At 31.7% G+C, this 17090-nt stretch overlaps 1 protein-coding gene across 9 annotated transcripts in view; it reads right to left on the reverse strand.

The window, feature by feature from the left end:
• UBR3 (ubiquitin protein ligase E3 component n-recognin 3) overlaps nucleotides 1-17090 on the reverse strand; it is a 188360-nt gene that overhangs the window by 35521 nt on the left and 135749 nt on the right. For all 9 annotated transcript variants that reach the window (XM_016165386.2, XM_016165376.2, XM_016165377.2 and 6 more), the window contains 2 exons: nucleotides 7420-7525; nucleotides 1854-1957 (listed from right to left, as the gene is read on the reverse strand). In XM_016165386.2, the coding sequence (XP_016020872.1) occupies nucleotides 1854-1957; nucleotides 7420-7525 (210 nt within the window). The remainder of the gene's footprint in view (nucleotides 1-1853; nucleotides 1958-7419; nucleotides 7526-17090) is intronic.

A 17090-nucleotide genomic window follows, 5' to 3' on the forward strand; every position in this document is an offset into this window, starting at 1 on the left:
CTATAGCTCTCAGATATTGATACAATAGGTCCATTACTATTAACTGAAAAATTTTCTTTTAGAATAAATATTAATTATAGAAATAAAACTATTTGCATATAGCAAGTTTCCTTCACTTTTAGCTTTTCGTGTTTATGTAATAATTATGTTTATAAATAAAATGTATATTTAAATAAAATATTTAACTATTTTTATGACATTATAAACCAAAGTAATTTTTTTTAGATTTCAAAATATATTACTACTAGTATAATTAGAAGAGCACAGAGCAAACCAGCATAACTCCAAAGCAATTGTTTCACTAAACTAAGGAAAACTAACCAAAGTAACACAAAAAACCTGAAGAATTTATAATTAATATTTCAGAGATGAATTTCAATAGGCCATTTGATGGGTTCATATTTTAAAGTATGCAAAATAAATGATGAAATTCATAGACATAGCCAATCCCCCCGAAAACATTAAAAAATATCTGAAGTTTTGCAGTTCCTCCAGAAGTTAAACACAGAATTATTATGATTCAGCAACTCCACTTTTAGCTAAGTACCTAAAGAATTAAAAACAGGTGTTCAAAGAGGAACCTGTATGTGAATGTTCACAGGAACACTACTAACAATGGTTAAAAGGTGAAAACGATCCAAATGATGATCAACTGAAGAATGGATAAACAAAATGTGGTATTAAGGTAGGTTACACTGAAATATTACTCAGCCATAAAGAGGGATGAATTACAACATATACTACAACATGGATGAACTTCGAAAATGTTATAAGTGAAAGAAGCCAAACACGAAAGGGCATATATTGTATAATTTCATTAATATGAAATATCCAGTATAGGAAAATTTATAGAGACAGAAAGTAGGTTACCAAGGGTTAAGGGAAGAAGAAAGATGGGCAGTGACTGGTTAATGGGTACAAAGTTGCTTTCTGGGCTAATGAGAATAATCTGGAACTAGATAATGATGGTTGTACAACACAGTAAATGTACTGAATTGTACACTTTCAAGTTGTTAAAATGGTGAATTATATGTTATATAAAGTTTAGAATTAAAAACATTAATCTAAAATTTATGGTGCTAGTATAAATAAAATGTTTATTGATTAATGACATTATTTAACTCTTTAAATCTGCATGAAATATCAATTTACCTATATTCAAAATAAATAACCATTTCATATACTTAGGTAAAAAGTTTTATCAAAAGGTAAAGTTGAAGTACACACAAAGAATATCTTCCCCAGTAACAAGGCCTTTATACACCCACAAATGTTCTTTCTAGTGTAATTTATAATAGCACAAAAACAAAAAGCAGAAACCTTTCTTCCCACCAAAGGAGAACAGTTAATTATTTGATAGAATACTTTAAATGTCTTCAAATAAAAATTATAGACTGTGTAGCAATAATTAAAATGTTGCTAATGTTAACATGCCAATATCATAGTATTATGACATTAATACTAATTTAAAATGATGTAGCATCACATTTTAATAACTCTATGACATTACTGTATCAAAATATGTATGTGTGTATATAGGGGGAAGGCATTAAGGCTGACAGCTTGCTCTGTTTTCATATTTTTGTATTATCTTTTTAACTTTTCAAAACAAAAGTTTTCAGAGTGATTTGCCCGTATCTATCCCTCATTAGGGGCTAAAAAGCTAAAAAGAACGGACCCGTAAGGGACAAACTTTTTATTTCACTGTCATTTTCTTTGCATATATTATTTACTAATAATAGAAAAAAAGTTACTTACCTCAAAACATTTCCATCAGACTGAATACTATATTTGTCCCCAGGATTTTCATTATATATACTATATATCTAAGAATCTGATTTATAAAGACATACCTTTGCGTAACGGTTGTGGCATCATTAAGATCTGGACAAGCAAAAGTGATGTAACATCATGATAAAGAATTGGAACTTCAGGCTGTTGTTCTTCATTTCCCAGCCTAAAACAAAGTGCATAATCACTGTAGACAGTATCATATATCTTTTTTTCTGTTTTATATTTCACATATATGTCTATGGAATAGGAATTAAACTTTCATAAGGGACTAAAAAAATTTCAAAAGAAAAAGCTAGGGGCCATATATTTGCATAAACATATAATCTTTTACACTCATGTTTCCTTGAATTTGCCTTATGTAAAAAAAATTAATAGAAATTTTATTAGGTCTTACTAAAGTAAACAATTGGCATATATTAACTTGATGATGAATCTGATCTCTTACATTACAGAAATCAAATGAAGCATTAAGTGGAGCTTAAAAGAATTAGTTTCACTACAAATGAGTGGCACATGGGACACTTGCTTTCACAAACAGCACTAAAGAGTAAATGTTCACATTATTAATAAAAGAACAGATACAAATCACAAACAAGTTACATTAAAAAGCCATGGTTAATATCTTGCTAAAAAGTTGTTTTGATTTTATGACTAACATAAAAGTCGAAAAAAATCTTTAACATTTTCCAAGCTTAAAAAAAAAAAAATAACCAAAGTGGAACTTAAAATACACTATAAAAGACAAAATAATAAACCTTAGAGATGTGTAGCGCCATGAAAGACACAAAATATATTATAAAGCAAATCTTATTCTAAAAGAATTTTTAAACTCCTTTAGAAGGTTAAAATTTTTTTGTAGGTTTAATTTTTAATGTCAGAGAACAAAAGTAAATCTTAAGCTTCCAGAATTAACTAAATTCTGAAGCTATGCTTCAGATGAGACTTGGGATAAATGACTCTATACTTAAGATTATATCCTCTATTATGATTATTCATATAGTCTTTGTTAAAAATTTAGCAACCACTATATTAAATACAATTAAGAATGTGTAATTAACAAATATTTCAAAACTAGAATACAAAAAAAAATGAATTAAAAGAATGAGAAATATTCCTAAATTGAAGAAACTGTCTATTATAAAGATAACTATTTTTCCTAGATTAATTTATGAGTTTAAAATAACTCCGATCAAAAAACATATTAAGGGAAGATTTATAAAATGGTTCTAAAGATCATCTGGAAGGATAAACAGGTAAGAACAGTAAAGAAAAATTGCGAGGTAGAGGGGAGAAATGGGTAGAATGTAATCCAACCAGAGATATACACAAGATATCTCCACAATAAGTAAACCAGCATGGCATTGTCACAGAAATAGGCTTGTAGACCAACAGAACAAAGGGGAAAGTCCCTAATTATGACCATAATATACTAACACTTAGTAGAAAATGAATGCTATACAAAATTGGTGAAAAAATAGTTATCTGAAAATATATTTTAAATCTTCATCAAACACTACTGATGAAAATAAATTCCAAGTAGATTAAACATATATATATTTTTAAAATCATCCAATAATAAAACTCTACCAAGAATATATAGGCAGATATAGCTAATCTTAAAACAGGAAACATATTATAATAACAATTAATAAAGGTAAACATCATATCTCTGGTGGGATAGGCAGGCATTGTTAAGTATGAAAGTCAAAATAAGAAATGTAAGGTCTCACTGATTTGGTTACTTGAAAATTTAAAACTTTAATATGTCAATAAAAGTAATTATGAAATTAAAAGGCAAACATACTTGGGGGGAAAGTTTCAATAGAATAAGGTTTAATATTTTAAGCCATAAAGAATCATTCAAGCAACCTAAATGCCCATCAATAGACAATTCGATAAAGAAGTTACGGTTCATATATAAAATGGACTATTACTCAGCCATAAAAAATGAAATCCTACCATTTGCAATGACATGGATGGACCTAGAGGGTATTATGCTGAGTGTAATATGTCAGACAGGGAAAGATAAATATATATGATCTCACTTATATGTGGAATCCAAAGAACAAAAGGAACAAACTAAAACATAGACTCACAGACACAGAAGACAATCTGGTCATGGCCAGAGTGGAGGAGAGTTGGGGAGTAGGTGGAAAAGGTGAAGGGATGAAGAAATACGAACTAGTAGTTACAAAATCGTCACTGGGACATAGAGTACAGCATAAAGAATATAGTCAATAGTATTGTAATGGCTAAGTGTAGAGCCAGATGAGTGCTAGAGTAAATGAGGGGATCACTTAATAAACTCTATAAATGGCTAACCAATAAACTATATATCTGAAACTAATATAAAATAAGAATTTTTAAAAAAGAATCATTCAAAAAAAATTTCATAAGATGTCAACAGAAAAATGGACTGATGCCCTGAATACATAATTCACAAAAGTATACACAAATAGCTAATAAATATGAAATATTTATGTGAAGTTAACTTTACCAGAAATTAAATAAATTTTTATTACTTTGGGATCCCAATTTTTATCCATCAGGTTAGTCCCTAAAACTGTTTTTTAAGTGATAATAATCAAGACTGACAGAAATGAGGACATTCTTACATTGCTAGTGACAGTTTATATAGGTACAATCTTTCTGAAAAGCAATGTTGTACTACGAAACAGTACCTAACAGTCAGTGAATATCAAATAAATAACTAAAAGTCTAAAGTATTTATCTTTTCATGTTATTCATAGTTCTAGGATTATATCTGACAGGTCAAGAAGTGCTTAATACATTATCTGGTATTAAGGTAGAAGAAATTAAATGATTAACAACAGAAATGAGTAAATAAAATAGGTACATAATTTAAAGAATTTTTAATGATGTCAGAATTTGGTTGTTATGTGTTCTTTTTAAATGCAAATTATAAGACTGATACAGTAGAGATCGAATAGTACTTAAAAATTCATAATATATATACAGAAAAAAGAACACAACACTATATATATAGTGTTGAACTAAACATCTGAAACGTACTGGACTTCATCAACCAATGTCACCATAATAAAAATAAACAAAAATTAATTAATTAAAAGAAGCCAAAAATATCTCAAAATATTAACAGTAGTAGAATTATTCCTGGAAAATATGACCGATTTTTTCTCCTTATATTTGCTCTTGTTCTTATGGTTCATGAGTTCGTTAAATTATAATAAACTATATATAACACACAAGTTATAAGATTTCAGATTATTTTATTTTCTTTCTCAACTTTTCTGTATGTTCTAAACATTATACAATAAATACAATTTTTGTAATTAGAAAAAAATAACAAAAACAATAATCTGGAGCTTATTGGCTACTAAAATAAAAGCAATCATTCTGAGAACATAGAAATGGATCTTTCCTGGCACACAGTAGGCACATAATCAGAATGAATGAGTGGATAGATTGATACATCCCCTGTAGAAAAGAGAATCACGGATTTTGACTGTGGGTTTTAATATCATCATTGTGATAACTATCCTTTAAATGCTTGATATTTTAAAATAAATAATATCTTTAAAATCCTTATTACGAAAACTGTACATTACTATTAACTCTATGGATGGTAAGAGGAAATGGATAGGTTAGTTAACAGGCCTAATTTTCCAATTTTATTTCTAAACCAGCTGACTATCAGTACAATGGAAATTAAAAGGGAATAAGAAAATAATATTCGTGAGGATTGTAGAAAAAAGTATATATGAGAAACCTATACCATTAGGTGTAAAATTTTATGTTGAAAAAGTATTAAAAGTGAGAAAAAAGATACTTCCATTTAAAAAAATCTGATGTAGTTATGAAACACAGATGACATTATAATTAACTGATGCATTAACGAACCTAAAAAATTAGAGTAAATATGGAGGAGGGGGAGATTAACCAGATTTTCCAGGAATTCCTTAGCTCTTTTAGTACTAGGAAAGGAAGCACAGATAATACTTAAGAATTTAGGCTCTGAATCAGAAAAATTTGGATTCAAATGCCAGCTCTATTTAATGGCTGTGCGCCCCTATAGAATATATTAACTTCTCCTAAACCTCAGGTTCTTCCTATGTAAAAACCAGAATAACAATGGTACTTAGTGTGCACAGTTATGGTGATGGTTAAACGAGATTATATATACAAAGTACAAAAATACCTAGCATGAAGTAAGCACTGATCAAGTGTTCACAGCGTTTACTACTATCCTAATGAGTATTAAATCTTAGGGCTTGAAAAGAAAATAACCCAGCAATCGGTATTATGGAAAGCACAGTACCTGTGTCTGTTCTTTAAAATGTTAATTCACCAATACTACTTAAGAAACCTTCTGTTTGCTGAACATCTTTAGACTTAGAGTGAGGCATTCTAATACTTTATTTGCATACCATCCTTGTCCTTGAGTATGCAAGTCTAGCTAGGGGAAAAAAATTACTAACCAATATCAACAAAAGTGATTTGCCTTAGTCATAACATGCAAAATATTCCTAACTTGCCATTTTGTCTATAAATACAAAAAACACACACACAAATTTTTTTTTGAAAAGTAGCAGGATATATTCATAGCCTCAAAGTATCTTCCCACAAAATATGTACTAATTACAAAAGATGAAATAATAACTTTACAGTGGAAAAATTGGCAGATACCACAAAAGCCAAATTATGAGTTATTATTATCAATAACAAATCAAATCATCAGCATGTGCTTCCTGATATATTGCACTAAAAATAACACAACATCATTTCTGTGGTACTTCTGCTAAAAGTTTATAACCTGAATCTAACCACAAGGAAATATCGGACAAAATAAATTGAGGAATTCTACAAAATAATGGGTCTGAGCTCTTGAAGAAAAAAAAAAAAGTCAGTGTCATGAAATGCAAAGTAAAAGTCAGAAACAATTCAGATTAAAGAAAATTAAAGGGATATAACAACTAAACACAAGCACGATCTTGAATTTTCTTTGCATTGATTGCATTTCCCAGGATATTACTGAAACAACTGGCAAAATCTAAATAGGTTCTTTGTGAGGTAGGGGTCAATACTAATTGTTTCTCATATAAATAGCCAATTAACCAGCACCACTTACTGTAAAGACTATGCTTCCTCCATGCTCCTCAGTGCCATCGATGCTATAAATCCAGTATCTTGTACATCCAAAGGGAGGTTTTTTTTTTTTTTTTTAATCACTATTTTGTAGTACCTAATGAAATTCTGGGTTTAGGCAGGAATCATCAGGGACTGCAAAAATCATTAATTGAAAGGCTGAAGGGGCCTTTAGAATAGAGAGATCAGACTTTAAGCTACCTGAACCCGCTGATCAATTCTGACGTTTTAAAAAGGACAACCAGTCATCATGTACTTCCATTTGAATGTTTTATCTGCATAAAAATTAATGAGGTTCTTTAAAAGATTTTCTACCTTGGTAGAGATTTTTATGCAGTTTTTACAGAAAGCATAATGGTAAACTGTTCTCAATTTTTATTATTATTTCTGCGTTTCATAAGGAAAATTAACATATTCATAAAGACTTTCAATCTTATTTTTATATTTAATCATTTTTCAAAAAGTTTTAATTGACTTTAACCTTTCAAAAATACTTACTGCGAATTCATCTCTTCTACTAACTGAGTAAGCTTTCTCCATGGATTATACTCAGAATCAATGCTATAAAGCCGCATGTGCAAGGCTAATACAAGGAACAGCTGATCTAAATAAATTGAAGAAAAGGTAATTAGAAAGTTTATAAAATTCTTCCAGAACAAAATTAAGACAAAATTTCTAACTAATTCATAAGGAAATGTTTCCTATCCTTATAATTATAATTTACCAAGTTTAAGTACCAATTACTTCATGCTCTCTTTTAAGGTAAACTCTGAAATATAGCTAAATAATTTTTACTGGAATCTGGACTGTTCCTTATGCTTAATCTTAATTCAGGAATGGTTCATTTTCCTCATTGTCACAGACCTATTTTTCCTTGGCTTTATGCTTCAGCCTTGACAACTTGTACTTCTCACTATTATGGTCTCCTTCTAACCAAAATTTACTGCTATCTTCAATATCCTACCCTGAGTAACTGGACAATAACATCCATATAAATCACTGTTAGGTGAAGTTCTCTCTTTAACTAATATTTTCCCCTAAATCCTCTTTAGATTGAGTTGTGATTTCATTATCTTTTGAGTCAACATGAAGAAAATATTAACTGAAATAAGAAAATTATTTAGGAGGACTAATCCAGCTATTTTCATTTCTTCCATCTAAACCCTAACAATAATCTATCAGTCTTAGCTTTCACCAAATTCTGTTCATGACATTTATAAAAAATATTTTTATTTAAAAATTTTAAATTATCCAAGAAAAAATTATAATTTTTCTTTTATATCACATGTAATTTTTTATTATAAATAACAAGGACTTTATTAAATTATTCTGCCACAAATACTCAAAAATATTTGTGAATCAAAAGTCATTTTCTAGAAAGTTAGATAATACTTCTTGACATATGACTGAAATTAATTCTTAAAACCAGGAAGAAGTTAATCAATGACACAAACATACAGTTGTCACTTATTCTCTAAATTAAGATAATCTAAACTAAACATTACATAGATTATTTCGATTAATTTTCACGAAAATTAGATTAAAATTGTTATGCTGAATTTTGAGATAAGTTTCCGAAATTTCTAGTTTTCCCAGTAACCTTTTTCCATTGATAATACTGAGAACAAGGAACGTTCTTAGCAGAAAAATAACATGATAAAAGATACACTGGTCATTTTTACTTCAATTCAATTATACATAAGAGATTATCTTTACCATGTACATAATTTACAATTTTTAAAGTGCTTAAAACTAAAAGTGTTAAAAAACAAATTCCTCTAGCAAAAAAATATTAAGAGTAACTCAAGTTGCAAGGTGGGGAGTTTTGCATTCTTTTTATATAGGTGTTAACTAAACCTAAAAGCTCTTTTGTAATATAACCTTCTTGTTTTACATTGAAACCATGGCCAGCACAGAAATAATGTTACAATTTGCCTATTTTCCTACTCTCTACCATAATTAAAGATATACAAATGTTAGAAGGAAACTTTTTCATCTTCTTATATTCTCTCATTTTACAGATGAAGAACAGGCCCAGAGGATGGAAGTACCTTGCCATGTTACCCTAATATTTATTGGAAAAACCATTAATAGAATTCAATATTTACTACTACCTAGTTATTTCTACCACTCCAGTTCTCCTTGGGGTTTCTATACTTTCCTTGATTACAAGAAAGGTACAAAATTCCTTTTTTAACACACATAAACATACACATTTTTGTAAAATTGAGATTGTAACCCTGACACATGTTCTAAAACTATTAATACAATACATAACAAGAGTCTTTGGTATTGGCTTTAACTAAACGTAAAAAATAATAACATCTAATGAGGCACATCTACCTTTCAAAAACAATGCTAGAAATTGCAAATAAAGAGAATTGGCCAAATAACAATCAATACTTTGAACTATGTTTATACAATTCACTGTGCTTTCAAAATTTGAGACCCATCGGTAAGAATGAAAGAAGACCAAAGTCAGAGGTTTCACACTACCTGATATCAAACTATACAAGGCTACAGAAATCAAAACATCATGGTACTGGCATAAAAACAGATACACTAATCAATGGAACAGAATAGAAAGCCCAAAAATAAATCTATGCCTATATGATCACTTAATATATGACAACGGAGGCAAGAATATATAATAAAGACAGTTTCTTCATAAATGGTGCTGGAAAAACGGGACAGATACATGCAAGAAAAGAAAGGAAAAGAAAGGAAAAGAAAGGAAAAGAAAGGAAGGAAGGAAGGAAGGAAGGAAGGAAGGAAAGAAGGAAGGAAGGAAGGAAGGAAGGAAGGAAGGAAGGAAGGAAGGGAAAGGGAAGGGAAGGGAAGGGAAAGGGAAGGGAAGGGAAGGGAAGGAAGGAAAGGAAGGAAGGAAGGAAGGAAGGAAGGAAGGAAGGAAGGAAGGAAGGAACTAGACCACCTTCTTACACCTTATACAGGAACAGACTCAAAATGGATTAAAGACTTAAATGTAAGACCCCAAACCATAAAACTTCTAGAAGAAAACATAGGCAGTAAACTCTCTGATATTGCTAACAGTAATTTCTTTTCAGATATATCTCTTCAGGCAAGGGAACCAAAAGAAAAAATAAACAAATGAGACTACATCAAATAATTTTGTACAGTTAAGAAAACCATCGATAAACAAAAACAAAAAACAAAAACAAAAACAAAAACCCCAACTGAATGGGAGAAGATATTTACTTATGATAAATCTGATAAGAGGTTACTACTCAAAATATATAAAGAACTCATACAACTCAACAACAACAAAAAACAATCCAATTAAAAATGGGCAGAAGATCTGAATAAATATTTCTCCAAAAAGGAAATACAGATGGCCAATAGACATAGGAAAAGATGGTCAAGGTCACTCATTAATCATCAGAGAAATGCCAATTTAAACCACAATAAGATATCACTTCAAACCTGTCAGAATGGCTGTCATCAATAAATCAAAGAACAACAAGCACTGGCAAGGATGTGGAGAAAAGGGAACTCTCATACACTGTCAGTAGGATTGCAATGTGGTACAGCTACTATGAAAAACGGTCTGGAGGTTTCACAAAAAATTAAAAATGGATATGCCTTTTGACCCAGCAACTGCAATTCTGGGTTTTTATCCAAAGAAAACCAAAACAATAATTCACGAATATCTATGCACTCCTATGTTCTTGGCAGCACAATTTACAATAGCCAAGATATGGAAGCAAGCTAAATAAATGCCCATCAAGAAAAGACTGGATAAAGAAGTTATGGTTCATATATACGATGGAATATTAGCCATTTAAAAAAATGAAATCCTACCATTTGCAACAATATGGATAGACCTAGAAATTATTATGCTCAGTGAAAGACAGAGAAAGATAAATACCCTATGATTTCATTTATATGCGGAATCTAAGGAACAAAAAGAACCAACTAATCAAAAACAGACTCACAAATATAGAGGACAATCTGGTGATGGCCAGAGAGAAGGGAGGGTTGGGGAACTAAAAGAATTGGGTGAAGGGTTAAAAATGTACAAATTAGTTGTCGATAGATGGTCACAGGAATGGAGAACACGGCATAAGGAATGCAGTTAGCATTAATGTAAGGGCTAGGTGAAGAGCCAGAGCAATTAGGGGAATTGTTTTATAAACGATAAAAATGTCTAACCAATGTACTGTATACTTGAAACTAATAACAAAACAAAATTTTTTAAAAAGTTAAAAACTAAAAATGGAAAATTATTAATACCAACTGTATGGCATATTTTAAAAGTTGAAAATAATGATTAAGAAAGCATATTATTAAAATTTTGAACATTATCAAAAACAATAGATAACTCCTTTTCTAGAATGATACATTTTAAAGTTCTAAAGTTAGGCATACATTTATAAAAGGGTTTGTAAATGAGAAACATAATTAAATTAACTTACAGGTGTGCTGTCATTTCAACATATGTATAAAAGGCACCACTGTCTAGTAAGAGTCAGGAAATTCTGGATTTGAATCTCTTCTCTCTCCTCTCCTAACCTTTCAGTACCACTCTTCCCTGGTTCTCCCACAGTTCCTTCTCAGTTACTTGTACATGTTCTTCTTCCTCTACTGAATCCTAACAAGTGGCATTCTCCATAAGAAAGGAAAAGGGATTCCTTCTTAGTCCTTTTTCCCTCTTATCCTGCAGATACTACTTCATCTAAGATCAACTTCCATCTCTACCTATAAGTTTATTATTCACAAATTTCTGTAACACTTCAGATGTTCAACAGGTACCACAAAATCAACATATCCAAAACTAAACTGACTGTCTATAGCCTAGTCCAGTTCCAATGTTCATTTCCTCTTATAAACCCTATGTGAATTAATGATATCACTGTCCATGCAAACATCCAAGGAAAAACTTAGGAGTCATCTCTAATATCTTTGTCCTCCAGAGTCAATTACCAATCCTATTGGTTCTGCCTCCTAAGATCCATCCTCTTCTGCTCCACACCACCATTATTTCATTTCTCAACTAAATTACTCGACAAAGTGTTCATTAAGCTTCACGTCTCATGTTTCACCTCCTACCAATCCCTATAAACAATAAAGCTATTCACATTATCTCACAATTGGCTGGTGAACCAGTGAAGGAATAGTTATAGAAAGCCCTTCGTGAGCCGACCTCCATCTTCTTTTTCAAGTTTCTTTAACCTTCTTTCCTTCCCTTCCCTTCCTAAGTTTTCCCCAATATGTCATGTTGTCTCAGTCTGTTTGCAAACTGTTCTCTCAGCTTTCTGATTTTCAAGTCAAACTTGACTGATCTTTCAAGAGCCAGATCAAGTGCTCTTCTGTAAAGTTTCCTCTAATACCATACCTGAGACAGATAAAATCATCCGTTGTTTTATGGACTCTCTATACCTTGAGTTAACTCTATTTTATCACTTCCTATACAGCTCTGTAAATATTTTTTACATGTTTCCTCTCCTATTAGATGGTGAGATCTCCCTAAAGAAGACAGTGGTGTCATTTCCTCTTTGTACTTCCTGGGTTAGCCCAGCGCTTGACATATGATAGGAGTTTTTTTAAGTATGCTGAATATTGTGTAATTAAATCAATAATCCTGTAAAAAAAGCATACAATATAAGCACAAAATTCATGATGAATGTATACTTCTTTTCTGTCACAACAACACACTGGCTCAGTAACCAAGAAGTAGACCAATCAATCAGCCCTAATTTCACTGTTCCTAAAGGGACTGACTTCTCAACTCTAACAACTAAAGCAATGCTTGAACTACTTCCTCCCACCTTCTTCTCCATGTTAGTTATTGTGACACTCTCTTGGGATGAAAAATTCTATTTTCTGAATTATCAATTCAAATTCTTTACCGCTGTGACAAATCTATGGTACTATAATGTGTTTAAGCACAAGACATACCATTACTAAAAAAACAAAACAAAACAAAACACCACTGGATGACTGGTTTGTCCTAAAAAAACAAAAACAAAAAAACAAAAAAACTATGATTTAAATGGAACAAAAAGGGTAAGATTTAATAATCTCTCTACCTTTATCAATATTAAAGACTACTTTAAAAAAAAACCCTATAAAATAAAAACAACCCCAATTTTATTGTAAAATTAACAGATTTATGTGTATGAATATATGTATGACTATGAATACTACACACACATGAAACACCGCTGTGCCAATTTTTATGACTCCTGGAATATCCACTTAAGGAAACTGAACCCAAAGCTATTACAGGGCAAAACCTCTTAAAAATGCTTTTGAAACAGATGTTCATTGAGCTTGGAAATCCTGTTTCTGTCAGATATTTCAAAATATGTAAGAAATCAAAAACTAACTGGTAGATTATTTCTTAGTATAACTCATATTGGTCATTAAAACAGAAATACACATGAAGGACAAGAGTTATCCCAAAGAGTTTTATAAATTTGCTCTATCTTAAATTGAAATACTGTTAAAATTTAACTAAGGTAAACATAACTGGGTCTGCCTTTCCAGATCATTTTTTTTAGTCCTATTAAGTACAGTTATCACTGGTTAAAAATAATTGTCAATGAAAAAAATCTCAACTAGACAAATGATTCTCTGAATTACCATGAGGTAGGGGTATAGGAAGTACTCAATTTCTCTGTAACTGAATAATCAAAGTGAGGAATCGGTTCTACCCATTTATCCCAGGGGGAATGTAATACATGTGGGTATACTCCTCTCACGAGAGAGTCAGTTTTCCCTGCTTCCTCTACACATTCTTGAGAAATTAGTTGTGGATGGGAGGGAGCTCTCAAGTGAGGCCTGGGATCAACTCTAGGAAGGGAAGATTGGTAGCTCTGGTTCCCAAGAAACAGAAGGTTCATGCCATGGTGTGACCATACTGACTTATCTTTCCCCGTTCCTCTCTTCACCACTCTAGGCAAGGAATAAAGTAGCAGTCATGGTAGGAATTTTAAAGGGTTAAGAAAGAATTTAACATAAATGTTAAAATTTAAAATACTTTAGTTCATACGTCTAATACCATTTGAGCCATATATTAACCATGATAGCTATGTTAGTCAACACAGGTATCATCATTCCCATGTGCACAATAAGGTAGAAAAAGTTAAGTGACTTTCCTTAAGTCCAACAGATAACAAATAGGACTAGAATCTAGATCGTCTAACTCCAACCCAATGTTCCTTCCAGCACTGTATTCTATGTTTCTTCTAAACAATAGAGGCATATAGAAGTTGGGGTTAAGGCAGCAGAGCTTTGCTTACTTAGGAGAAGTTTCATTTCTTACATATGAATGTGAAAATACTGAAGGCAAGGGCTGTCTTTAGTATTTTTCTAATTTTCTACTTTCCTACATCCCATCCTGTGTTCCTTTCCTGCCTCCTGGAGTTCCTTTGCGCCCACTCTCAGGTATACTATGCCATCTTTCTCTGGTTACCTCAAGTATCAAAATATGAGTATAGTTTCATGAAATTTTTCTCCTAATTTTAAGTTTCAATGACTAGTAGTGTTCCCCTTTACTGCTACAATATAGCATGGGACAACATGGAGTGGAGAGAGGCACAATTCTACATATACAGTCCTATGTGTAAAGATTAAGGCTAGTTCTTAGGACTCCCAATTTCCTTCTTACCAAAAAAGGCATACTCCATGAATCCAGATCTACTATGAGTACCATCTTTAAAACTGAGGGAAGGGGAGAGTCTTTTAATCACACTGCAGAAAAAGGAAGCATCCCCTGCCCTAAGCCAAGCAAGATCTCAGAACCCCTATCCCCTTACTGTAGAAATTATTATCTGTGGAATAGGCAAATCACAAATGCAGGAAGGCCTGGCTACCTGAGCCACAAAGCACATGATCTTCAGAAAGACTTCGAAGAACAGTTAAAGCTCCCTCTTAGCTCACATTTTCAAGTCACATTCTTACCCTTCTAACCCAGGCCTCTCCAAATTAACAATGTATTTTGCTCCCAATAGATAAGCTATTATCAGCCTTTGGGAATAAATCCCATTCTATCCTTCTAACCTCATCTCTTAACAGGTCAATCGAAGGTTTGTTAAGTGCTTTAAAAAAAAATGAGCTAAAATTTAACTTTAACCTTGTTTCTGGTCTCTTTATGCACCCACTCCAACCCCAATTTGATAATGGTAGTGTTGAAATAGTAAAAAAAAAAAGGAATGTAGAGATTTATAATCTTTGAAGATCTGAATCTACATTGTAAAATTGAATTCCCACCATCCTCTGGTTGGGTACTACTATCTGTGGTTAAATAACTTTCCCTAAAACATCTGCCTACTCATAAAGAATGGAGTCAAGATGCAATTTCCACATTTTTATATTAATTTATACACTCTGATCATTATAATAATTTGGTGGCCAAATTTCCCTCTTGTTATAGGGTAACAAAAAGAATAGAACAAAAACAAAAAACAAAAAAGAAAAAAAAAACGAATAGAACAAAAGTTGTGATTCAACTGATTTATAGAGTTCATAATTTTTAAATTGAAAAAAATAACTTAGTAAGCCATAGGTGTCAGAATTTTACCAATATTAAAGAATAAGGTTAAGCTTGCCAAATGGAAATGTCAAAGCAAGGGTTTGCCTTAACCTCTCCTGAGTAAAGTTTAATTTTTAATCTCTCTATAAAATCATAAAATAATGAAACTTAATCTTGATACAATTTATTATCTTATCAAGAAATGATGCCCACTGTGTTTGTGATTCATAGAAAGCAATCCAGCTTAGGTGTGTGCAGAAAACTTAAAATTATTTTGATGTTAATTTCATCCTGCAAGTAAGGCTGTGTAAAGATTTGTTGAATAAGATTACAAAATTGATCTTCAGTAATCTGAGATCAGATTATAATAATAATCTGATAATAAATTTTCTAGAACCAGTCTCATCTGCTGAACACAAGGTTCTTAATGCCTGACCTTCTGGCAGTAGATAGTTAGGAGGTCTAGAGCTCCAATCCCGTAATCAGGAGCAGAGCTGTATATGGGAGCTGATGGAGATGGCTCATACCAGTAGCAAAGATTTGGGACCAGGAGCCATCAACTGGTAAAAAATAAAGAACCAACTAGTATCCAAGGAAGAAGAAAGCAGAACTTGAGGAAATAACTGAAGGAGTGACCCGAACCAAAAACAGGAGTCACAGTGAAAGGCTAGCAAAAGGAAATAGACAAGATAACAGGAAGGTTAGCGTGGCAGAGCCAGGAAATATTCCAAGTCAACAGTGTGCTGTAGGACGGATGTCTTTGACTAAGCCCGTAGGTGAAATTTCTTAAACATTCTGCATCGTTCGGGACACTTAAAGGCAAGGAAAATGTCTTACATAATTGAATTTAAGTCAAAAGAGCTGAGTTCGAGTGCGAGCTTTGACACATGTAAGGTATGATTAAAATACCATAGTATGCTGCTATGCAAACTAATCTTGCTCATTGTTTACTGCGGAAAATTTCCCAGACACATATTTAGGAATGAACTCTTATTTTGACTAGATACTGGTCATTGTACCTCAACACTTAAAAATTTTGCTTGAATATGTAAGTGTTGAATATCATTGTTCTACTGCAATTTTATTTGATTTCTCAGTATAACTTTGGCTAGTAACATTTCTGCTTTTATTGCTGTAGAAAGAACAATTTTCTCTCCCACTTCTGACCCTTCCTCCAACCTTGTGTGTGTGTGTGTGTGTGTGTGTGTGTGTGTGTGTGTGTGTCCCCATAATTATCTATCAGGCATTACTTAAGCTGTTCCAAACAAAATCCATTAAATCTTTCATGAATAATCTTCAATTTTATCAAAAAGTTGTGATGAAACATTATTCCAAAAGTGTAAGTTCCTTATCATTTGCTTAATTAGTAGGGCATTTGCTCACTCTTTCCCTAAAATATTTAAAAAAGAGACACTTTTAAGTGAGATATGTAAGAGGTAATAGAAAACAATGCATGAGAAAAAACAAATCTGACTTATAAGGAATCTAAGGAGAAGATAGTTTTTGTTTAATAATACCATTAAATTTCTACTGCAAGATAAAATAAATGAGATAGTTGAGCTAAGAGCCTATGAAAGACCATCAACTTAAGTTCTTGTGTTAAAGTTAAATTAGGTGTGAGTAGATTTGAGCAAATAACAAATACAGTAAGCTCACATACTTACAAAATAGTGAG

The sequence above is a fragment of the Rousettus aegyptiacus genome, unplaced genomic scaffold, assembly GCF_014176215.1.
Source record: "Rousettus aegyptiacus isolate mRouAeg1 unplaced genomic scaffold, mRouAeg1.p scaffold_m13_p_2, whole genome shotgun sequence".
NCBI lineage: Eukaryota > Metazoa > Chordata > Mammalia > Chiroptera > Pteropodidae > Rousettus > Rousettus aegyptiacus.